At 35.8% G+C, this 25,284-nt stretch overlaps 1 protein-coding gene across 12 annotated transcripts in view; it reads right to left on the reverse strand.

Moving 5' to 3' along the window:
* Positions 1–25,284, reverse strand: part of YAP1 (Yes1 associated transcriptional regulator) — a 112,768-nt gene that overhangs the window by 37,284 nt on the left and 50,200 nt on the right. For all 12 annotated transcript variants that reach the window (XM_036902795.2, XM_036902793.2, XM_036902791.2 and 9 more), the window contains exon 3: positions 17,477–17,592. In XM_036902795.2, the coding sequence (XP_036758690.1) occupies positions 17,477–17,592 (116 nt within the window). The remainder of the gene's footprint in view (positions 1–17,476; positions 17,593–25,284) is intronic.

The raw sequence follows: 25,284 nt of genomic DNA on the forward strand, positions 1-25,284 counted from the left end.
ACAATAAGCAGTAGCGCCATCTCCATTCTAATGAGGAAAGTAGGCTACACAGTGGTTTAGTCTGGTACATCACAAAGCTAGTTAGTGTCAGAGATCATACTCAAACCCAGTAGCCTAAATCCTGAGCATTGTTCCTCATAACGACACTTAATTTCTCACAGTCAAGACCTGAGACTAAGTACGCTTCCTGTGCAAAAATGGAACAACTTCCATCTTTCAATATAGGCAGCCCAAGCCAGCCTTATGAGCGATGCAGAGTAACTGGCTAAACAAACCACTTACACAGGCCCATGGAACCCAAAGCCCTAATTCTAGGCAAGTTTCACTTGTATCAGAAATAGATCAATATGCCAATATACTAATCAAAGGTCTGCTCTGATAGGGGCAAAATCCTGTTACCAAATGCAGACATGTGAAATTAGAGTGTCAATACTTCTAGAAAGGCCGCAGGGGGAAGACCTTTCTCCAGTCCCAGATGTGCAGTTCTATATACAATGCTAATCATGCCCAGAGCTGGAAACTGCTGAAGGGAACCCATGTTTACTGAAAGGTGAATGGGAAGCAAACTTGTTTAACACTTATAAATCAAAACACTTTCCTCAGTAGTTTTCACTGTCACTCTGAGCTCTATTTCTTCACCAGGAAAACAGAACCTCCAAATCTGAATATTAATAGTTTGTTACTACCTTTAATTGTGAAGATGGCTCAATTGTAAAACGCTTTTGAAGAACAAGTTTTAACTAAAATTCTAAGTTCCTATGGTATCAAGAATGATGAACAAGTGAACAATAGCCCCCGGGTGCCTTTGGGACCCTCAATCCAACAACCCTAATAGATCTCTTTCTAGACTCCAAACCCCCATACATGGATTCCCTGTCTAAACAGTATCACTCTCCACTTTAGCTGAGTCAGAACCAAAAGCTGTACCTTGGATGGAAACCAAATTTTCCTATCTGCTCACCCACTCCATCCTGCAGATTCCACTTACATTCTCTCCAATGGCTCTGGTTCCAGTCCATCTCCAAGAACTCCACCACCAATCATTAGCAGCTCTTTTCCTCATCACCAGAGCTTCCTTCCTTGGTGCCTGACTTCTCATCTCCTCCTCTATCAATCATTTTCTTCTTAAAGTACCACCTAACCAACTTTTATATGCCACTCTTTGACTTCAAAAAAATTTCCCTTGCAGTCCACCATCCGAAGTAAAATGCCAGCTAAACTCATTTCTTAAGGAATCTTCTTCACAGACTCCACCCCCACTTTTCACAAAATAACGCCATCTCCTTGTATGTGTTGCTCCTGTTATCACAGACTATCCTCTCCCCTACCTCTTAGAAACCTTATTAATCCTAAAAGAGAAAACGCAGTTGTCACCTCTTCAACTCAGCCTTCCCTTATTACCTCACATAAAATTATCAGTTTCCTTTTCTACTCTGTATTCAAACACTTAACTGCTAGAGCTGTAATTAGTTGTTTACGTATCTTTCTGGAAATGACCAGTTCACTCACCTTTTAACTCGCAGGCTAATTTCTGAGTAACTGCTCAATAAATATTTAATGTTAGAATAAATATTTAATGGAAGAAATATTCAATGTCATTTAATACTTTGAACTTTCTATGAGCTTAAAATCATGCAAATTTATTATTTTCTATTACTATGTCTATAAACAGAATAGGTGAATGATATGTCATTAAATCAAATACCTTTTGCTCCTTAAACTTTTTTCCATAAATGTATTCATTTTTTACAGTTCACTTAACATTTGTAAAATTGTTAAAAGTAGCAGAAATACATAATGGAAAAAAAAGCGCAGAAGTTTCTTGTAATCTATTTCCCAGGGGAAAAAATGTACCATACTTGCTTTATTCACTTGATATATTATGGGTATCTTTTCTTGACACAACACATAGGTCTGTTTCACTCTTTTTAAAGGCGTCATAGATCTTGCTGCACGGATATATTAGAATTTATTTATCACCTTTCCCAGCACTAGACATTGGGGTTTCTTTTTTCTTTTTCTTTTATAAACAACAGTCCAACGCACAACCTTTGATGGCAGCGATGGTGGCAGCATTCTACCAGACTCAGCTCCATCACTACCACCACACAATGACATGTTCACACTTAAATCTACAGTGGCTCTGAGTGCTAGGCACTGTTCTCTTATTCCTATCATACAGATGAAACAGAGACACTTTCAGAGAGACAACTTGCTCAAGGTAAAGATGTGAAGCCAGGCAGTCTGACTTCAGAGCTTCTGTCTTTAAACCATATAATATGCTGCTTCCCTGATATAAATACATTCCCCAAAGTCTATGCAGGTGTTTTATATACATTAAATTTGCAAAGTGGAAGAATGACTTTATCCCTTTATACAAGTTTAAATCATTAAGGACTTATCACATATACATCATATATTTATCAAGGATCTATCATATATAAATCATTCAACAACAGACTTCAAAAATTAATCTCAGGAAACTTTTTACCAATATTGTTCTTATATAACATAAATAATCCAAAAAAACCCTCTAAATGCATTTATATTAGACATAAAGATGTAAAGGAGAGACAAACCCAATACAAAGAAACAGTGTAGTGATTAATTTTATCACCACATTTCTAATTGAAGAATTAAATAATGTGCTTATGAAACAGATAATTACTAAACAATTAATTTTATAAGCAAATTTATGCCACAATATATACACTAAACAGAAAAGAATATTTTATGTATTCATCTTTCATTTAACACTCCATAAATATATATGTATATAAAAACATAGTATTATATGGAAAGAGATGGTCCAGAATGTTTTTATATAAAAACAAAGCTACTGATTAAAGGCAAAGGAGTAGATGAGTAGAGATTACCTTTAAATAGCTCTGCACAACACAATCAAAACCTTAGTATCTGAAAAAGAAAACTAAGAAAAAAAATCTTCAGCCTTAAATGTGAATTAAATGAAATATAGATCAGAGCTTTATTCCCACGAAAACATAAATTTAAGTTACATGGTCTTATAAGAAATTCAGTAACTTGATACTTAAACCCAGGCTTCTAAGACATCATGTTAAACTGAGCTGTTTGTTAAACCAAGTTAACTGCTGAATAACCATGAAAAACAGAGAAAGCAAGAATGATATATTTTCTGAATCATCAAGTTGCACAGGCTAATGAAAGTTGTATTCAAGCATCTGTTAGGGCTAGAGTCAGAATGGAGTAAGATCAAAATCCAAGGGGTAACCTGGACTTCCACAAAACTAAATTTATAAAAGAAGACAACAGGGATAGATCAAAATAAATTCAAAATGCCTTTGAGTTCCATTTATATTCTAATTTTAGTGTCATAAATAGTGTAAATTCTCCAATATGGAGTATAAAAAACAAAGCAAATTAAGCAGCAACACTTTACATATAATGATCTAAAATAGTGGCTCAAACTTACATACATATTAAAATCACCTGTTGGGCTTGTTAAAATACAGGTTACTGAGCCCCACCCTAGAATTTCCAATTAAGTAGGTTGGGGTTGAGCTTGAAATCCCAGATGCTGCTGATTATGCAGGTCTAAATAACACACTTTGAGAATCACTAACCTAAAATAAAACTTAGAATTTTTCAGCTGGTACAGAACTGCTTCTTAAATCTAACTTATATACAACAACAATTGTTCTCTGGAGTCTGAAGTGCCCATAGTGTCTAACAAACTCTCAAGCACTCTGTGCTTGAGAATGGCACACAGCCACATGTGTTAGAGTAAGATGAGGCAAATGACTCACATCTATCAGGGTAAAGTAGTCATAAGAAAGGTGATGCTTTTTCTTTTGTAAAAGGCTTGAATGGCCCATGCAACTATTATGGAGAAGTAGACCAAATCATTTCCTGTTTGTCCTTCAATGACAAGATGGAAATGAACAGTGGCCTCGGAGGCAAGATGAATTGATGTGATGGGTCCATGGGAACTATTATTGGTAACTTAGCTTCAAACCATTTTTAGTTGAGAACTCTTCACTTTCTCAATTCAAATGAACCCTTTCTCTGTGCTTGCAGAATATTTTTCATATCTCTGCTATAATCTATAATATTTACCATACAGTATTTTTTGGGTGTGTGTGTTTTCATCTAGGCTAGACTGTATTGTACCCAAACACAGAAGGTGCACATGCTGTATTTTTCCTATTTCACTGTCTGGTAGGGTACCTACTATTCAGAAGAAGCAGGAACAAAATGTTGGCTGAAATTAATGTAATTAAAAACAAAATTCAATGAAAATCTTTATGCTTGTGAAATGAAATATTCTAGTTCATTCTTTCCATTTAATTTCAATTTCTCCATTATTTGGTACCACTTAAACTGAAGGCACAGGGAATATAGCAAATTGTTTTATTCAATAAGTACTGAGTCCCTACTATTTTCAGGCATGGTTATCAGGCTGAGGAGATGTAGCAACAAGCAAAATAGTCCTTGTTTCATAGAGCTAGTATCTTGCCAGGAAGACAAACAGATATGTATGGTACAATGTTGGCTAATTAGTGCAGTGAGGAGGAAGGAGAGAAGCACTGTGAAGGCAAACAACAACAAAACTGAGAACAGTCTTAGAAATGTTGACCAAAAAGAGATGCACTGAGTAATGACTTTCAGGCTGAGTACTGAGCACAATGCAAGTCAAAACATTTTATGATCTGGGGAATGAGCATTCCAGTCAGGGGAACAGTGAGGAGGCCAGTATAGAGGGGGAAGAGTAAGAAAGGAATGAGGTACAGCAGTTGTTTGTTTTTATGATCAACACTTGACCAAAAAACCTTTCATCATTTCAACCATTAAAGGGTAATGCCAATTTTTCCAAACTCACAGACAACCTCTAAACAAGTCAGAGTGGGCATAAACACTTTCATCCCAAATCATGTTTACATACACTGAAAGCAGTCCCTTAGACACGGGAAAGATGTGGGTGTTTCTCCAGGATGCCATGAATCATTCCTGCCACCACACCAAAGTCCTTTGGGAAAGAAGAGATAAAAAATAGGCCCTGCATCAAGAAGGTAGAGAGAAAGAGGTCAGCATTTTAATGAGATGTAAAGAGGGTGAGAAATACAAATTAGGATAAGCAAGAGAGAGTGATAAGCTATAATTAAAGTGACCCATAAATTAGAATTACTTATCCTTGGATAAAATTGATTTTTATGTAGGATTCACTGTATAACTTATCTACTAGAGCAAATACTAACTTCCTGCAATATTCTAAAACAAATACTCTGTCATAATGCTGAAGATGACTCAACATGAACTTCCTGCTCTTGCCTAAGGACCTTAGTGCATTAGTAATGACTAGCAAGCCCTTTGCAATGTCTAATCAAACAAGAAAGTCTTGATTAGCTACACCACAAGTTAGATGACCGATCTTTCCCTCTCACCTGCCCCACAATAAAGAAGCCATCCAGGACACTGAAAGTTTATTAAACACACCCTGATGAGTGGTTCAAAGTACAGAACTATCAAGAAAGAGTTTCCTTAGAACACAAGAGGAGTGCTGAAAAAGCAGATGCAATGATCTTTTAAAGGAATTTAATTCTGACCAATTTCAGTTTTGAAATTCTGGTCACTTGTATTTATGATGAATCACAAACTGCTCTCACTACATGCAAGGCACTGTTCTAAGTTATTTGCAAGCAAGATTTAAATCATTCAACAGCCCCATGGCATTGGTACTATTAATATTTCCACACTACAGATGAGGAACCTAAGGCATAGAAAAGTTGCCCAAGATCACACAGCCCAGGCAGTAAGTGACACGGCTGGGATTCAAAATCCAGACAGTGTTAGCTTTCCAGAACTCATGCTCTTAGGTACTGCTCTGCAAATATGAAAAACATTAATCAGAAGTATTGGGTTTTATTTTTTTTTATTTTCTTTTCCTAGAAATCCCACATTTTCTTCTTCATAAACTCCCATAGCTTCAGTCACATTCATGAGGACGGCTCCGACATGTATATACAGATCCCGTAGATGACATCTTTAAGGTCAATACTAGTCTTTCTTCACCACCAACCGGATACTGAAACTTCACAAAGTATGTACCCACATTTTGAGTGGACTTTACTTGAAAATGACAATTGCCTCTGTTCCTCAAATAAAACTTTAATGTTGACTTACATTTCCACGATTAAATTTTAGCAATAGCCTCCAAATAGGTCTTAATCAACCGAAACATTAAACATTGTATGAGCTGCAAAAATCATCTTGCCTCACCTCTCTGACTCAGGAATCTTTGTTGGTTTATTCAAGGTCCTCTGCAGTTAGGCTTACCCAGCACTGCATAGGTCCTGACAGCACCCACCTCTAATTCACAGCCCACCTCACTGAGTCTTCCTTCTGTCAAACTTCTCTCCTCGCACCGGAGCTCCGTGCAGAAGGAACTCCCCCACCCACCTGCCTTGCTTAGCTAACTCCTATGCATTACTCCCCAGTGTGAATTCCACTCCTCACGAGGGCTTGGCCTACATGTACTCTATTACACCAGGAGCTTTCGCTTTGGCAAAATGATTCCATCACATTACGTGTGCAGTAATCCACTCGGTGTTAGTCCTCCCAGTCGCACGGCTTATGCAGTCCTCTCTTCAGCAGTCTGCAACTCTTGCACTTTTCACCTTCCACACATCCCCAGTGCACCCACCCCCCAGCTCGTCTCCTCCACTGTTTTTACCCACTGACATTCTACTCTATTCTCATACTATTTATCTTTGTGATGCTTTTCTCAATTCTGTTCCACCAGTAAGACTCTTCCCGTGCATGAATTGAAACTGCTTGTTTTTGATTCCTTGCAGGCTTACTGCAGACTGTTTTATATTTGCTCTTTTATATTGAACTTAACTACAGGCCAGGTAGTAGTACGGGAAGAATTTATCATTATCTCTAGACTATAAAAAGAGTTCTCCATTCTTTAATGAGTGGGAATGCTCAATTTTGCAAGGTTACTCAGGACAAAGATGGCAACCTTTATTAGAAACTACCACTAGGTTAGTTTGAGAGTTTGTGGAACTTTTATCTGGAGACTTCTTTTCAAAATATATGGGAACTAAAATATATTTGCCCTTGACTTCTCTACAGTTGTTTCCAAAGGGATAAACATAAATATATGAAATTCATATGCTTGATGTTGGAAGCCTTAAACAATCTGTATTGAAGTTCTACCCACACTAATAGAATTTTTAAGTAGACACAATGGAGAAAAAGGTTGTCATGTACAATACTGAATGTTACTGTCACTAACTTTTTTGTGTGGCTTCAATAAAGCCTAAAATAGGACAAGTGTGTATAAATGCATTTATTGAAGAAAAAACAGTTTATAAAATCAAGTCTTGGGAAGAGAAAAATGATTTCTAGTTACCATACTAACAGTTGTATTCACTGGGTGAAAACTGACTTAGAGTATACAGCTCTAAGCCATGAGCTCAGGCTGGGTCACCTTTGTGTATAGGCCTAGAAGCTTGAAACTAATAGATTAAAAGTATTCTGATTAAAATCTGCTTGAAACAAACAAATTCAAGAGTGGCAGCCAGCCCATTTCTTTTTTCCTTTGAGTTCAGGTGTTCTCCTGTGTCTTAGAGGAACTAGAAGACTCTTCAGCCGAACTGCTAGAACATGCCGATAAGCCCAAACCCCCTGCAGATCACAACAGACAGTGCAGTGGACTAAGATGAAACTCGGGCCCTGCTGCTGACCTGCATTCCACGCACTAGTATATAGTGCCCTTCAACTATTGCGCTCACGTTCACGTCAGAGCAGATGCCTCCCTGTAACCTAGTCCCCTGCCTGCATCTCCCTCTCTCCCCATCAGGCACTAAGATCTTTTGTCTTTGTATCCCCACAGCATAATGCTGCCATAACTAAACACTGAAGTTTGTTGAGCTGACATGATTAAGAACTCATCTGTGGAAAGAATGATTGCTTGGTCTTCGTCAAGTCACAATCTTTCAGATCCTTAGTTTGTCCTTTCATAAATCATAGATTTTTTTCGAAGTTGGTATATGTTTTATGTTAAATAAATTCTCAAATGAAATGATGGAACCATTCATGTGTATTAGGCATTTGGTAAAGGTTTTATTCCAACTATAAACAGGAATAAAATAAAAATAGGAATAACAAAGTAGATCTTTAATAATATTTCTATGGTTTTAAGTTTACCATTGTAGAGTCTCTGTATAGTCAATGAATTATCAGTATCAGTACCATGTGGAAACTTGTTAGAAATGCAGAATCTCAATTTCTACTCCAGACCCACTCAGCAAGAATCTGTATTTTAAAATACCCTAGGTGAGTTCTCCACACATTACAAATTGAGAACCACTGACCTAGAATACCGAAAACTAGTAAGGCTCACTTGTTTCATTAAACTTTTATATAACTACCTACCATTAACTCAAACTTAACAATACAGGAAAAGTACCATTCAATGAGTTACTTGGTTTAAAAAAAAGTCTTTGATGCATTATAAATGAAATTAACTATGGTTTTAGCTTTATATTAAACTCTAGAAAGACAGCATAGTTTAAGAAAAAACTAAAATATCTAGAAAAATCTGTTCTTGGGTTCAAATCTTAGATCCAATATTTATTAGACTTGTAAGCTTGGGCAAGTCCCTTATCTGCTTTATGCTCACTTTCCTTATCTAGAAAATGGAGATGAACACCCTTCTCAATTAACTGTTAAGAGGATTAACGGGTAAAGTGCTTGACATAGGGCAGGACTTAGAATGTACTTTAGGAAAGTCAGTTCCCTATTCTTTCTTGGGAAAGAAATAATATATTTAACTTGTTCAAATAATATATTTTACTTGCTAAAATTTGCGTACAATATAAAGAGGCAGGTTTATGAGAAAATAAATCTGGATCTCAAAGATGAAATTAGCAGATAACAAGAAAAGGGAACTCCTAGGAAGTTTTCCCTTCTACAGGAGAAGAACCTAGAAAAGAACCAGACTTTTAATAAGTCTCCCGAATTTTTCAGAATAAAACTCCAAACTTCTTAGTCGATCACACAAAGATTGTCTTCTGAGACATGTCTTCAGTCTCATCTTTCCACCATTCCACTGGTTATAGCTTGTGGTGCTGGAGTTAACAGCCTCAGTAATCTCTCACATACTGCTACCTTTACTTTCTCTTTTCCTTCCACTCATCTACTAAAATTCAGGTTCTGAATACAAGTACTTCTCCCCACTTCCACTTCCTAGACTCTGATCCATCCTTTCCTGAGTAATACTGCAACTGTCCCTAATTAATCTCCCTACTTTTTGAAAACTTACTGAGATCCTATCACTTCTCCGTTCAAAACTACACATTTCCTATATAATATGCCCTCCATGCAACCTCTCACTGACTCTGTTCCAGTTGCAATGGCCTCTTTGCTGCTCCCCAAACATGCCTCAGCACTTCTGAACCAGCTGTTGTGCTTTGCATGGAACATTCCTCCCGTTTCCCACAGATATCTACATGGGTCTCAGTTCATTCAGATCTCTGCTTAAAAGACATCAATTACAGAGGCCTATACTACAGAAGCTATCTAAAATATCATCTCCCTCCATTCCCAGTCAATTACTCTCTAACCTTTAATTGGCTTATTTTTCTCTTTCCATTTTTTAACTATCTGATACATTGCATATTTTTATATATTCTGTATTCTCATAATTTAGAATAGTGTTTGGCACATATTAAGTATTCAGTAACTAGAGGGATTGAACAAAACTTCTGGGCCCTTAAAGCTGTCTTCTCTAGCCTCCTGCCTACTGACTCACGTGCTCCTCCTCTACCTTCTCAGCACTCATAGCATATATCTGCCATAACATTTATTATAACTACATGGAAAAAAATGTTTAACTTGACTCTGCAATCTGAGTGGCCATTATACTGTCTAATAGTAATTAGGGCATTTGGCATTTGTTGAATGAATCAGAAAGGGAAGGAATGTCTCAAGGTGAAACTATGAGCCTTTGTTAAAAATCATTTTCCTGTTTGTCATAATTCAATGAAATTCCTAGAGAAAAAGGCCAAAAGTAAATGCAAGAGAACTTTCTAATATGCAATTTTTCAGACTTTCTTCACTGCAACTTGAATCTTTTAGATTTTTAACTTAATAGCTTACAGTTTTTAGTAAATAATATAAAAGAATAGCTTTCTCTAACTTCATTTAGATTTCAGAATGCTAAAATTAAGCAACCTTTTAATATTTTAACTTAAAAGTTTCCCACCTCTTTACCTTACTGACATCAAAATAAAAATATTACTTTGGAAAACTATTTTGCAGGATTTTTTCCCATTGCACTGATGCTGCCTATATATGGTAGTCTATGGAATTTTTAAGGAATCATTTAGCATTTTAATCTTTCAAATATTCCTCTTATGAGTCATAAAATTATTGAAGCAATGGAGTAGCCAGAAGGACTTAGACAAAAAAAACCAGTGGGAAAGACAAAAATAATATTCAACACTTACCAAGAGAAGAAATAAAACAGGCATTTATTTGGTTCTTAAATATAAATAATTGAATCTCTCATTCTCTCTACTCCCAAGCTGAGCAGGTTTCAAAATTCTGCAAATAATCACTGAAGAAACACTGGACACTTCTATTAAAAGCACCACTATTTGAAAACTCAGTTTATTAAGAGAACTGGTGACAATGATACTAATTTTTACAAAAACTTTTATTTCATATTCTTTAACAATATCCTCTTGTTCTTCTAAGTTAATCTGTTGGTTAAGATAAATAAGTTTATACGCTCTTGTTGTTCATTACATTCAGTACATACACCAAAATCTTAGTAACTTTCAGAATTCAAATCAACTTTACTTTTCCGAACAACTTCCTCAAAATCCTCGTCTAGATTTTTACAACATTTGTTATTTGTGCTCTAAGATCAGATCAAGGAAACTCAACAATCTTGTTTCTATATATCTCCTCTTGCTTTAGAAGACAATAACCTCTAAAATAAAGCAAAGAAGAAAAGGAATTACCTCATCTGAAATAATCAAGTATATAACTAAATATGGGAACACAGTACTTGATAACACACTTGAAGTAATCTCTTAAAAAATGGAGCATTATTTTTAAAAATACTGCGTTGAAGCTACTGAAAAACCAAGTGATTACCTTTCAACATAAAAGATTGTGTTTCTTCAATAAAGCAATCAAGAAATACTTTAAAAATGTTAGTGACTGTACATGCCAATACACTAAGTTACTTATAAATACATACATCAATTCCAAAATAATAGAATTTAAACTTCTGCTGATATATTAGGGGTGAAGGGGGAGATGTCTTGCCCTAGGACCTTACTTTATAAGCCCAGCTCGGTAGATTCAGCATAAAGAATAACAATTTATCAACCAACATCTAATTTCTACTTGCCAAATTTTACTGCCTTTCCCAGGTATTCCAAGTTTTAATATTATTTAGAAAATATTAACTTAAAAACCGTAACTGGAATCAGTTAACATCAAGAGCCCAATGGACAGGGAGTAAGTGAAAGGCTCTCACTATCAGAGTGAAGTCCATTAGCTGCCCTGACACAAGTGGCATGCTTCCTTAGCAGCAAAATCCGGAAGCCATCAAGATTGAAAAGTACTATGTTGTAAGGCATCACTGAGTTTGACAAAGACTATACTGGAGAGGATATGATAATTGCATGCTAAGGTTATCTGCAACTTGACTGGACATTCTAATTCCATTATTTTTTTCTATTTCACTAATATTTTTATCTTCACAGTACTTATATATTATTAATTTGCATATTTTATTAAAATGAGATGGATGGGTCCATATTTTTAAACAAAAAATGGTTATTTCCATATTACTATTTTTCAAGAACTTAATCATCAAGACACAAACTATAAAAAAAGAACAAGTTTCTTAAAGATTAGTTATACTTATTCTGGATTATTATGCATTTGCTTTTTATTATTTTTCCTCTTCCTATGGCCAACTTTTCTTACCTTAACTGTATTTTCAGATGTTTCTCATCTGAATGAAAGCAATTCTGGTTAAAAAAAGATATTTGGGATAGGTCCCAGAGTGTAAATAATAAAATATACAGTCTCTCTTCATTCACTACTCTGACTTCAAGCTTTATTACAGTTTTTATTCCTGTTTGATATACTTTAGAACAATCTTGGTCCTTTCAGACTGACAAATAATTTCCATCTTATAATAATCAAGAACTTTAGCAGAATCAGAAAAATCCTTACTCATGTAAAAGAAGAAAACCGTATTTATATTTAACAGTCTACCATCTATACCAAATAGAGAAGTGAAGTGAATCTAAAAGCCAGAAGGTAATATAAGACTTGGATAAGAGCCAGGGACCCATATTTGATGATAAAAAACGTGTAGAAATAAATGTAGCCACAAAGACAGTGGTAACAGATTTTTTAAATTATTTAAATGAAGTAACGTGGATACCAGTTAGCATAAACTGATTAAATTACAAAATATCACACAGATTGGAGCACATTTACTTATCTTATATGCAGTTTATTTTACCAAGCACTGTATATTGTTAATAACTCCTAGGACCCAATCACATTATATAGATTGTGTCATTTAATCTTCACAATAGTCCTATTATAAGTTCAGTGTTGCTATTATTATTGTAATCCCCATTTTTGAAGTGCAGACACTGAGGCACAGATAGCTACAGTGACTTGTCCAAGATCTCACAGGCAGTAAGTGACAGAGCTGGGATTCAAATCTATGTCCACTTAACTTTAAGAGACCTTGAATCTTAAACCCTATTCTAAATTCCTTCTCAGTCCACCCCAAAGGTGAAAAGAAGAACTTCAAAGATCATGGATTACAGCACATGAAGTAAGGATTATCAACTCCTAAAGCCTTCTACCAGCTTTACAACTTCTCACAACATCCTAATCCTTTCTGTGCCTTTTAAAGTTAAAAACCTTACGTCTGTCTACTTTTTACTTGTCATTTTTACATTTCACACCTATTCTCTGTCACTTTTCTTGGTTACTGTTTCCCATTCGTTTTTTGTGCACTGACAAAGATTACACAAAGCAGTGGTAGCACGGCAGGCAAACACTAACGCAGCTCTGTACTCTTCACTTTGTTTGCTTCTGAACATTTTCCCCCACTGCAATGAAGATGTTTAGTACATTCCTCTAAAATGCATCATCTTTCATGATCAAGAGGGCATTTTCTCCACCCATCTTGAGGTATTTCCTAGGAATTCTAAACAGGTTTTCACATAGGGAAATCTGAATGTGCAACATGGTAGATGGGGTCATTAGTTAAATAAATACCTAACTTTAAAACATAAAAATGATGAATCCCTTAAAACGTACGTGTAAGAAGACTTGGGACTGCTAACAAAGGTACATATTTAAAAGGCAGATAATTGGGTTAATTGATTTCCTTGTTTTAAATCACAGCTTATGATTTTTAATGGTCCTAAACAGTTACAAGCCCACTGGTACAAAGCTATTTCTGGATCATCAGACTTTCCTGACTTTGCTGTTGCTTTAAGTATCAGCAGTTGTGTGGCTCACTGTTAACAAGCCAGTATTACTTGCCAATTAAATGGAGAGTTAAATAACATAAATTAATCTTCTTCAGAGGACGTAGTTAAGTCTTGCCTCTAGAATCCTTTCCCGATACACCTTTAAGTGATTTTGCAATTGTGTATTTTTAGAAATTTGGTCAATTACAAACCGAACCACAAGTTCTCTAGTTTAGCAGAGAAAATCCATCATTTGAACCTCCTGTTTTGAAAATGGACTTGTAAACACAGAAGTACACCGATCACTTTTTGCTAAACCAAATTAGACTGAATGAAAGAAATAGGATTTCATAAAATCTTAGGAATTGAAGACAATTTTAAAAGATCATTCAGTCCAGCCAACCATTAAAAATTATATAAAACATGTCTGGGGAGTTTAGAGAAAGTGACAGTATTTGAAGGGAAGCACTCTGATAGAAATAATTAGAGCAGAACACAAACCTGGATTCAAATTATTTGAAAGAGGGGAATTCTTTATTAATGCTAAAAATGTAAATCAAGTTGCATTTAGCCTAATTATCCAGTAAAGAGATGTTAACTTATCCTTATATGAATGAAGGCTTCAGATTAGCATATTCAAAAAACATTCCCTTCAGAATGAAAATCTGTAGATATATCCCACTTAACTGAAAGCCATTTACTGCTTTGTTACAATAAAGGCCCTTGAAATTTATTTAAACACCCTCACAATTCTTAACTGTCTCCAATGAACTGTCTTTGAAGACTCCTTAAAACATAATTATCCAAGCACAAAGAGCATCACTTTTGCCGCTTTTCTCAAAGAGAAACTCTTGACTGATAGAGGTAAGATCATTTCCTCTCAAAGCTATTGGAGAAACTTTGCTGGAAAACGCATAGCGGCCCACCACCCTGGGTGCTTTCCAGATGGAGAAAGAGAAGCCCCTAGAGGTCAAAACCTTAACATGACATTATGGCTGTAATTTTAATGTGAACATGAGGCATATCAAGACTACAGTTCTTGAGACATTCATTCCAAAGCCTTTCAATACCATATACAACTCCTCTATTGAGTCTTAGCTGTCCATGAAACGGAAGAAATGAAAGACAACACCTGAGAGCACATAACTCGGGGTTAACAGAGGCCTATACTATATGGATATTATCGATAGCCTCAACACTTGACTTGACAGTTAAGTCTCCGCTTGAATTTGTTACCAAATTCAGAATAATCCAGACTTAAATGTGTTCCATTATGGGAATTTTCATATATACTCAATTTAACATGGGTTATTCTCATTTTGAAACTTTTTGGGACTCCTTTTCTATTTAGAATCAGTTTTTAGTTAGGTTCCAAAAAAAAAAAAAAGGTTTCACCATACCTGTCTCTTCCTTTCTTAATTCATTAAAGACAATGGCCCCTAGTATCCTTTTTAATTTCTTCAAGGTATAGTGCTTATTTTATTTGATGCAAAACCTCCTTAAGCAAACATCATCCCCATACCCACCACCTTCTGTAGAAGCAGTTCTTAACATAAATATACGTCTACAGTATTTTAAACTAGTGCCTCCAGTGCATATTAACAGGTTTCTTGGAGATTTTTCTCTCACTTATCCTAACCCTGGTTTATATGTACATTAAAAGCACAGGCTCTGTAACCCCATTACTGAAGTCTGAATCCTGGCTTCTACCACTTAAAAGCTGTGTAATCTGGGGAAAATTACTGAAGCTTCTTCATACGCGAAGTGAGATTAGAACAGCACCTAACTTAAATGGCAATATGAGAATTAAATGAAATAATACAAAATGACCTTAGCAGAATGCTTGGCACATAAATATAGCATATTATTACTATTAAATATATTTAACGCCCTCCAGAACCATTTAAAGGTTTTTCCCACTTCAGGCCCTCCCTCCAGCTCTCTACCTCCAAGCATCTCTTCACCCATTTCTTCCCTTCAACTCCTAATCCACCAGTCATGCTTCTTGCCACTCAAACTATTTTCTGCCAAAGTTACCACTCTTTACTAAATACAGCTATAAGGAAACATGCCTACTAATTTGCATGCAGAATATAAAAACATATTTAAATTCTACAAACAAAATGCAGAGGTGAAATAAAATATACACAAATATTCTAAAACCCACTACACAAAAAAACCACTTTGATAGATACACTTCTGATTTTAAACATAAACCTGAACACAAATTCTCCCCATTTCTTTAGACCATTATCACTGGAAAATTTAACAGGAAAAAACTGAAGAATGTTCTGAAAGAATCATAATCAACCTTGTTAGATGCAAAATGCTTACTCTTTCAAAATATATTTAAATTGGATTATTTGTTACTAATTTCCTGGGTACAGATTTAGATGGAGCATGAGAAAATGAATTATGTAAATCATCTCTGGACTATAAATACAAGGCAGCTTTTACAACTTTTATTTGGAAATGATAATTTAAAAAAATAGTCACCAAGTAAAAATACTAGTCAATACTTAGGTAATTGTTTATGTTAAAAAATTTATGTAAAAATTAGATATAGTTTAAATTTTAAGAATTTACAAGTCACAACATATACAACAGATTCTAAGCAAATGTATCTATATTATTAACATAAGCTAAAATGGAAGATTTAAGGAATTAATTTTTCTTCAAGAGTTTATATAAAGTTTGTGACAAGAAGAGCTCAGTTAGGAATTTTGCTTTTTCATTTTCAGCTCTTAACTCCTTAGAATTCAAGTATCCAACCCACCAAGGGCAAGAGCAGACAGTTACGGAACAGCACACACATCGCGACACTCTTGTTATCATCCTTAGTGGCCAAAGCACATGTTAAATTCTGTGAGCTTTGCTAGCCAAGGAATCCTTTTGCCAACTAACCGTACCACCTTCCACACCACCACCAGTCCCTTCCTAAGGCCGCTCCTTTAAGAAAATCTACAGTGCAGCTACCAATGTTAGTGCTGGTCAGCTTGCTGGGTAGGAAAGATGGATGGGCAATGAAGGAAAAAGTCACCAAGGCCACCAGGGCTGCCAATTACTGTTGTTCCATCTGTGCCCTGAACCAGGGCACTCAGGAAAGTATGGAGTGGTCAGAAATTCAGCCCAAATGCTCCAATCCCTGATGCCAGGCATGAGGCTGCATCTTCCCAAAAGAAGGGATGCCTTTTTCCAATATGCACAAAGATGCATAATGGGTAACTATGGCCTTGGGCCCATGTAACAAAGCAGCAACCAGATAGTGTCTAACTGACTAGGGAAGAAGGAACTAAACCTTTACTCAGTACCCACTCTGTACTAGAATCATGATAAAAACTTTATACATATATTTTCTTTAATATCTTCCTCTCTATAAAAATGCCTTTCCTACAGGAATTATTAAACCTTCTTCATAGATGAGGAAAGGGCAGATTTAAGTAGATTGCCAAATAAGAGTCAGGAAGATTTATACTCAGATTTACCTTCTGTGAGAAAGGTGGAAATGGGCTCAGTAACACGTAGTAGGCCCAGGAAAGACGCTTTGGGACTTATAAATTGCTACCTTTCAGTTATTTTTCAAGATAGAGCAAATATCCACCATAGCTTTGCATCCCATCCAAACCACAAAGGACGGAAAGTTCAACTCAAAGGGTTCAGACTTAAGAAAGCAAGACAATAAAACAATAGCATGTCAAAACTAACCCAACTAGGAATTTGCGATATTTACTTCAGAACTAAACTTTAAAAACTGCGGTTATCAGTTACCAGTTTCTATGTATTAATGACTAAACAATGCTTTGGTATAACATGTTACTTTGAAATAAAATAAGCTTCCCATATGAAACTGGATAGAGATTAACTACCACCCATGATCCAGTTCCCTTAAAATAATTACTATTTTCCACAGAAAGTTATCCCAGTGCTCAAGCATTCTCCATGTGCTCTAATTATAGTGTTCCACTCACCTGAGGCCGAGTTCATCATATTCTGCTGCACTGGTGGACTGGTGGGGGCTGTGACGTTCATCTGGGAGAGCATGGCCTTCCTGGGGTCCTGCCATGTTGTTGTCTGATCGATATGACTGAGACGAAACAAACCACTGCATTAGGTAACAAACACCAGGTCCTAAAAACAATAATCCCACGTACCAAAACAGGGTAGATATATGGCTAATACGCAAAGGGTTCTAGACTAGCTCTGTGAAGGACACAGTCATCTTATCTCACTGCTCCCACCCTTCTGCTGCAATCTTTTTTCATCCTTTTAACCACTCAATTTTTAACTCTTTAACCTTACAACCTTGTAAGTGCAAGATTTGAAAAAGCTATGCCTGGAATTTGAAGTGAAGGGAAACCATTTTCACCTAGTAGACAATTACTATCTGCTTCTAATTTAAAGAATAAATGTGATTATTATAAATTCATCATCTATATCATTAGTCTTTTGACTAACACCCAAAATTTACAAGGGAATCACCCATTTGTTTTCTCCTAGAGCTAAGAATGCCAATTAAAACATGATTTTTAGCCCTAGAGCCTTTTAGGTAAAACACAGAAAGATGGAAAAGTCTTATAATGCTCCAAAGCCAAAACAGAATTAAAAATTTCATCTGTGAATTTTGTTTCCTGTGACTCTCAAATGCCTTTGTTATTTGCCAAACAAAACATTTAAGCATTTTCCACATACTTACTGAAAAATATACATATGCATACAGATTTCTTCATCTATAAAACTGGGATGAGAACACCCAGAGTCTATGAAATGTAAGACTACAAGGCATCTAACACAGCATCTGTTATATGAGCATTTAATAAATATTAGTTTTCTTCTTCTGGCAAAGTTTAATTGCTTCAGTGAAACAAAAACTAAAATATACTGTATACATGAAACCACCTAAAAAAATTATCCTGAAGAAATAGCCAGAGAAGTACTCAAAGACTTATGAGGCAGTCTCTCTGTGCAGTTTCTTAAGAGGAAAATGTGAAAGCCAGCTAGCATGTAATGACAGGGATTGGTTAAATAAATATTGTTGCACATGATAGACTATAATGCAGCTATTGAAAATATTTCAGAAGAATATTTAATAACGTGGAAAATATTCATAATACAGCCCTTTAAAGCAGGTTGTAAAACAGTATGTACAGTATGAGGCTAATTGCTTGAGAGAGAGAGAGAACTGAAAACATGGGAAGACAGATGCTTAGAGACGTTTTAAGAGTGTTAAAGGACAGACATTTTAACAGCGCTTTTGCCTACATGACAAAAATCACAGAACTCTGCTTTGCTAGGTTTTCCTTTTATTAAATGATCATGAACTCATTATTACTTTTAAAATAATGGAGATAAATGGTAAGGAAATGACACCCTGTCATTAACATCCCTGAAATGGAACTAGAATGCCATCTCATCAATAACACTATCTTACCAACAAGACAGTAAAAAAGGATCATAGACTTTGGTTAGAATGAACTTTAAATATTCTCTATTTAAGATGGAAAATAATTCTTTTAGCTCCTTGGCAAGCACAATGGGGATGAAAACAGGGAACTAAAAATGTGGAAGATCGTACACTTAGGAATGATAATGGTACCTGTCAATTCAAGGGTACTACAATTCAAGGGTATTACAATGTACCAATGTTGAGAGAAAGTATTTTATTCAGTGGAATACATAATTTCTCAAATATTAACTCACCAGCACTTCTTTTTCCCACCAGTCATATTTAATTTTCAGCAACTGCACTTGGGTTTGCCCAGGTCTAGATAATATAGCAAAACTGTACTCAAATCTTGCTATGTGAGCACCTCATTCCAAAAGATAAATTCATATCAAGCCCAGTAAGAGCTTATTCCTCTTCCTTTTCAATCTTCCATATGAGCCACTCACAAATTAAACCATGAAATGTTCTCTGGACATACAGTGCTTCTCATGCTTATGGGCATGAGAAGCAATACACATGGTAATCAATATAGTCATACTCCAGAAAAACAGCTTAAAATCTACAAGAACAAAATTTGGGGAACTGTTTTTTCACTGCCTGTTACAATGTTAAGAAACCAGGAAAGCAACTGGCCAGTGATTCATTATGAATGGCTCTGAAAACTCAATGAACGTGTGTGCAACTGTCTGTCTCCAGTACTTCTTAAAGTCACCAACATTTGGGTGGGATAAAGGAGAAGAGGGAGGTATACTGGAAACAAGTTCAGGAGTGTGACTGCTGACGGTTTTCTAAATATCTAACAATTGGGTTTCTCTGAAACTAACTGATTATATAAATTATATTAATCCATCTGTAACTAGATAGGGCTCCACTAGAGGGCTAGACCCCATTCTAATGACTATAACAACTACATGGATTTCCCCAAACCTTGGAGTCAATCTGTAAATCTCTTAAGGCTTCATTATCCTTTAAATTAGGGTTTTTATAATATTATGCAGATAATGTACAGTTTTACTGCTCTCAAGACTGATTGCATTGCTAAAATTTTGTAAGTGTACAAACGCTAAAATCGTTCCTCCTGAAAAATCTGTGGAACATCAGTTAATTTAGAGTCTGATAAAGCTGTACTATGTTACCTCAGCTAATGTTCCACTTACTTAAGGAATTCTTTTTAAGGGATAAAGATGCCATTATCTAAACTGTCCAACTATAAAACCATACAACCACTTCAATGCCAAAGGAAATGTGAAATAAAATTAACTTCAGAATTTTTGTCTGCACTTACTCTGTAAGATTAAATCATGAAAAATACTCGTTTATCTTAGCCAATTTGCAACAGCATATCCCAAAGTATCTAGCCTTTCTTTTAATCATAAGAATAAGAATCTTGATAAAAACATCTCATACAAAAAAAGAAGGATTTTTTTGAGGACCAAAAAAAGAGCAAGTTTGCCAGCCCAGTGTTCCTTCAGACATTGGCTGCGTACCCTTCCCTGGACCTCCTCCTGGCCTACCCCCACCAGCCATATTCTCAGTGAGGCCCTCCCTGGCTGTGTCATCTAAAATCCCTAAACTTCTACTCCATTTTCTTCACTTTATTTTTTCTGGATAATCCTTTATTATCTGACATATAATTTACTTATTTTGTTTGCCTGTTTATTCCAACTAACATAAATTCCAGGGATAGGGATAAGGATTTTACCTATGTTATTAACTACTGTATTTTAAACTATTAGAAGAGTGCATTATTATTCATTTGTCAACGAATTAATGAAAAGAAAGTTTTTCTTTTTTTGCCCTAAGGGTATCAAACTTTCTCTCAAAGAAAGTTTGTATTGTAACCTTACTGACTTGTTAACACCTACCTTTTCCATAAATGGACACTCAGGATGACAGATCCACTAGAATTAGCCATAAGGAGATTACTGGTGACATTGGCATGAGCAGCTTCAGTGGCATGATAAAGTGTATTAATGAACAGGAGGCAAGGAAGCAAATTTAGTTACCTAAAGAGGAAAGCAAAAAAGCACCTGGATGGATATGTTTCTGGTTTTTTCCAGAGGAAGAGACAGGGTGTTTAAAAGTGAATAGAAACAGAGTAGCTGAAGTTGTGCCAAGGGATAGTTGAGAAGTTACAGTCATCCATCAGAGGGTGGGAAGAAACAGGAAACAGACACTGATTCCACTATAACAGGAGGTGGAAAAGAAGGATGAGGCAGAGGAAAGTAATTTCACTGCCTGGTCACAGTTGAACAAGTTCTAGTATGATTGCTTTTACTTTCTTAGCAAGAGGTGTAACATTAAGATAATTAAGTGAGTTGGCATTACTGGTACCCTCACCATGCAAATAGGAAACTGAGGGATTTGCACAGGGTCACACATCTAGTACATACCAGGATGGCATCTGGTACCCAGGAATTCTGAAAACAATTTCTGTACTAGACACATATGATAAGGACAATACTCAAAATGCAAACTCTCTGTAATGTATATTGAATAACAAAAAGATTGCATAAATAGTTGGAGGGGGTAGAAAAAAAGGCATGGCTATTCAAGATTCAGTAAAAAATGCCAGAGTATCACAAAACACAATTTCTTTTACCACCAGAATATAAGCTTCTTGAAGGACACGCTGGGAGACCTAGGAGAGTGCAAGCTGTACAGGAGGGCTCATTAAATATGTGCTGAATTGAACAGACATTAAGGCAGTATGTACTATGAATGTAGGTGATTAGGAGTTCACATAAATGCTAATCTGAAAAAAGGTTGACAAAAACTTTGTCATCCAAACTACAGATTCTAAAAAAATGTCAAATTATAAATAACAATTAAAGTATACAAACTGAGGAGATAAAATGAAGGAAAACTCATAAAACAGTATTTTCAGAGTTAAAAATGAGTGATTACATATAACAGAAAATAACTTAAGATTTAGTTTATCATGTTCCTAAGAACAGTCTAGCTGCTGAACTTACTACAAGAAAATAAAACTATGCAATTCTACAGCCCTTCTAAGACATATAAATAAATACAGTACTCTGCTATTACTTTGGAAAAGAAAAGGCAATTGGATTTATGACCAAGATAAACTCTATGATCTCACTCTACAACAGCTAATGCTGGGAAAGAATGAACCTGTCAAAATTTAGACTGACAAAAGGTAAGCAGCTGTACTTTGACCAAGGTCCATGTTCAGCAGCAGTCTCTCATATATATACAGAGCCACCTCTCCTGTTGGCTACATTATAGTTATTTAGTTTTATCTATTGGATGGCTTAGCAAATGCATAGAACCAAAAAAGGATAAATCCTGAAGCAAACCATTAGAAAACTGATGTTTTGCATAATCCCACAAGTTAACTGAGCTATGGTATACAGAAATATTTAAAGGGCTTCATATCATACTATGAGATGTAAATCTCATGAAACTCAAAACCTGAGCCTTGAACATGCAGGGATTCTGATCTTGTAAAGAATAACAATAATATTGTCACATCTTCAAATTACTAGGGAAAACAAGAAATATGAAATGTATAAAGGTTGAAAAAATAATCACTTAAAAAAAAAACACCTACAATTTACTGATATGTCCAAGGACAGCAACCAGTATACAGAAGAGCTGGGACTTAAACTCAGTACTCTTTCTACTACATCAGACTTCCTCTAATGTTGAGAGAGCATTTGGAGGTGTTTAGACTTCTTTAGACTAACAATTGTATCACCACCTCCCCACCTCCAACCTCTACAATAATAATGAAACAAGTCTCCCCTGCAACAATGCCCAGCAGGCCAAGAATCTAGGGTCAAACCCTTTTGCATCTCTTGTACTCAAATACAAAGGGGATGTGGCAGGTGAGAAAAGCTCCCAGGGCCTTTAGACAGAACAAATGACAGACAAGCATAACGTCTCATAGATCTCTTGGATGAAGAGGTGGGGGGAGCCATTTATGAGAATTCTGAAGGTCAAAGAAATGTCCTACAGATACTCTCCCACATATTGGATACATACGCTGCCTTCTCCACTAAAACCCCGGACTGATTTAATGTACAAGATAAAGTTGCCAACTTCTGTGAAATGCTCTCAGGATGAGATGGTTCTTCCAAGAGGCCGACAGCAGAAAAGGAAAAAGTACTAAAGAATCTGGTGTTAGAACGGTGAGAGGCAGAGACTGGGCACAGACAAGACTTCCCTACCTAAGAATGGAAACCTCTCACAGTATTTCTCATTTACTTCTCAGAACAATCCTTCTTTAACAAATAAGCACAGAGAGGTTCAGGAAAATCAAGTAACTGGCCGTCAATCACACTGCTAGTTAGTGGCATGGCCAGTTTTTTTAAACTGCTTTTAGCTGCTAGCTCAGGGCTTTTCTGACTCCATCTTGCTGGTTTTGAAGTAGAAAAGGATTTTCTAAAATGTAATTTGCCACTCTGGCAGAATAGTTTTTGTTTTTTTGTTTTTTTCTGAGAATGGTATTTTAAAAAATGATTCAGAATCATTCTAAAAGCTTTCTTTTTCAATTTATAAACTATTAAAAGCTAACTCAGGACTAGCAAATAATGTCTGCATTAAAATAGAAAGCTATCTTTTTATATAAAACGCACAACCATCAGAGAATGTTAATGACTGATTGACGGCACTGGTAAAGAGATAAATGGTTATGAGGGTATTATGCTTACTATTTTTACTGCTTTAAATTGGTGGTTTGCGGCTTGAAAAAGTTATGCTGGTTTTTGTTCTTCCTACTTTGTTTTTTTAGAAACAAGATTTCTGGCACTGCATGAATTCATAAATTAAGATACATCAGTGACCACCAACAAGCAAGACTCCTGCTGAACCATCTCTCAGAATCTCCCAAATCTGTTAACTCTCCCTACTGTTTATTTACATCAACATAAATCATCACAACGGCATATAAACAAATGTGTTTTAAGAAGCGTAGTGAACTCATTTTGGAAGTAGGTCATAGAGTTGGTTGAGAGAGACAATGTAATCTACTTTTTAAAAAACCTTTATGTCAATCAAGTGTTATTAATGCCATGTAATCAATAGCTATGTAAGTTTAACATGAATCTGATTATTTTAAAATATTGCTACATTTCTTAAGCCTACTATTCTTCCTCAGGTAGTATTTTCCCCCACTTACCCACAAAACACCTAATTGTATCTAACCTTTTCAAGAACCAGATCCCTCCTTTTATAGAAGCCTCCTCTGTGGAATGGTAAGAAAAGTAATATGGCAAACATGAATTCAAACCCCAGCCTTGCCAATGATAAATAATCTGGGTTGTACAGGCAGGTCATTTTATCAATGTTGTTCATCTTCTGTTAAATGAGGTGGATTTATTTACTTACTTCCCAGGGCTGCAAGGATTAAATTCAGTAATATACATAAAAGCAACTGAAGCTACTGGTACACAAAAAGCCCTCAAATAGTTTTCTTGACTTCATTCCTGTGCTAGTCCAATATATAAAATAGGCAACACTTTATGTCAAGAAAATGCCTTTCAAGTCAAGAAAATATTTAAGAATGAGATAACAATTAAACGAGGATGATGGATCTGGCCAAGGGCTCTGAAAAAAAAAAAGAGTTTGGTTGTCACCAGATAGGTGATGAGGAGATCAGTTGACAGACAATACAGGTTTCAGGGCAGGAAAAAAAAATGATGAAAATGTTTCTGGACCATTATTTCAACTTGCTCAGAGCTATCAGCTAAGAGTAATAGTGACCTAGATAAGGACCATTTAAGTTGGACCTCCTAACTGGATCCGAGGAGAAGAGCAGCAAAATAATTTGGGAATAAAAGAATAATCTCATTCCTATAATCAAATGTCTCAAAACATTCATTGTTGAAAATATCTTCGGAGTTGACTGTTTTATGGTTAAAGTAAAAAAAAATTTGAAGGTATTTTCAACCATAAAATGGTCAACTCCAATGATCTAAACCCTTCAAGGCAAAGAAAAAGGAACATTTCTTATATACAAGTATGGGTAAAATTGCAATATTTCCAGAACCCCTTGCCTGGTTTTAATGCATATCCATTTCAATAGGTGTTTCCAAAGGGTGGAGAGAAGATATCAATAGGTGATTACAAGGGGGAATGAGGACATATCAGGACCGGAGAGTTGGGTGGGGTCCCTTTTGCAGCCAGGTCATGAGAGACATGGGTGAGCAGAAGTGGAAGAATGCTTGTAGGCAATAAACGGGTTTCTACCACTTTATTTCTACCTTTGACTGAGTTTGGTTTCAAAGGTAATTTGCCCAGGGCTGGGAGACAGACTCCCCCCTGGACATCTGGCGGTGGTCAGCAGGAACTATGAACCCGAAATCTGTC

The sequence above is a fragment of the Manis pentadactyla genome, chromosome 13 (genome assembly GCF_030020395.1).
Source record: "Manis pentadactyla isolate mManPen7 chromosome 13, mManPen7.hap1, whole genome shotgun sequence".
NCBI classification, from domain to species: Eukaryota; Metazoa; Chordata; class Mammalia; order Pholidota; family Manidae; genus Manis; species Manis pentadactyla.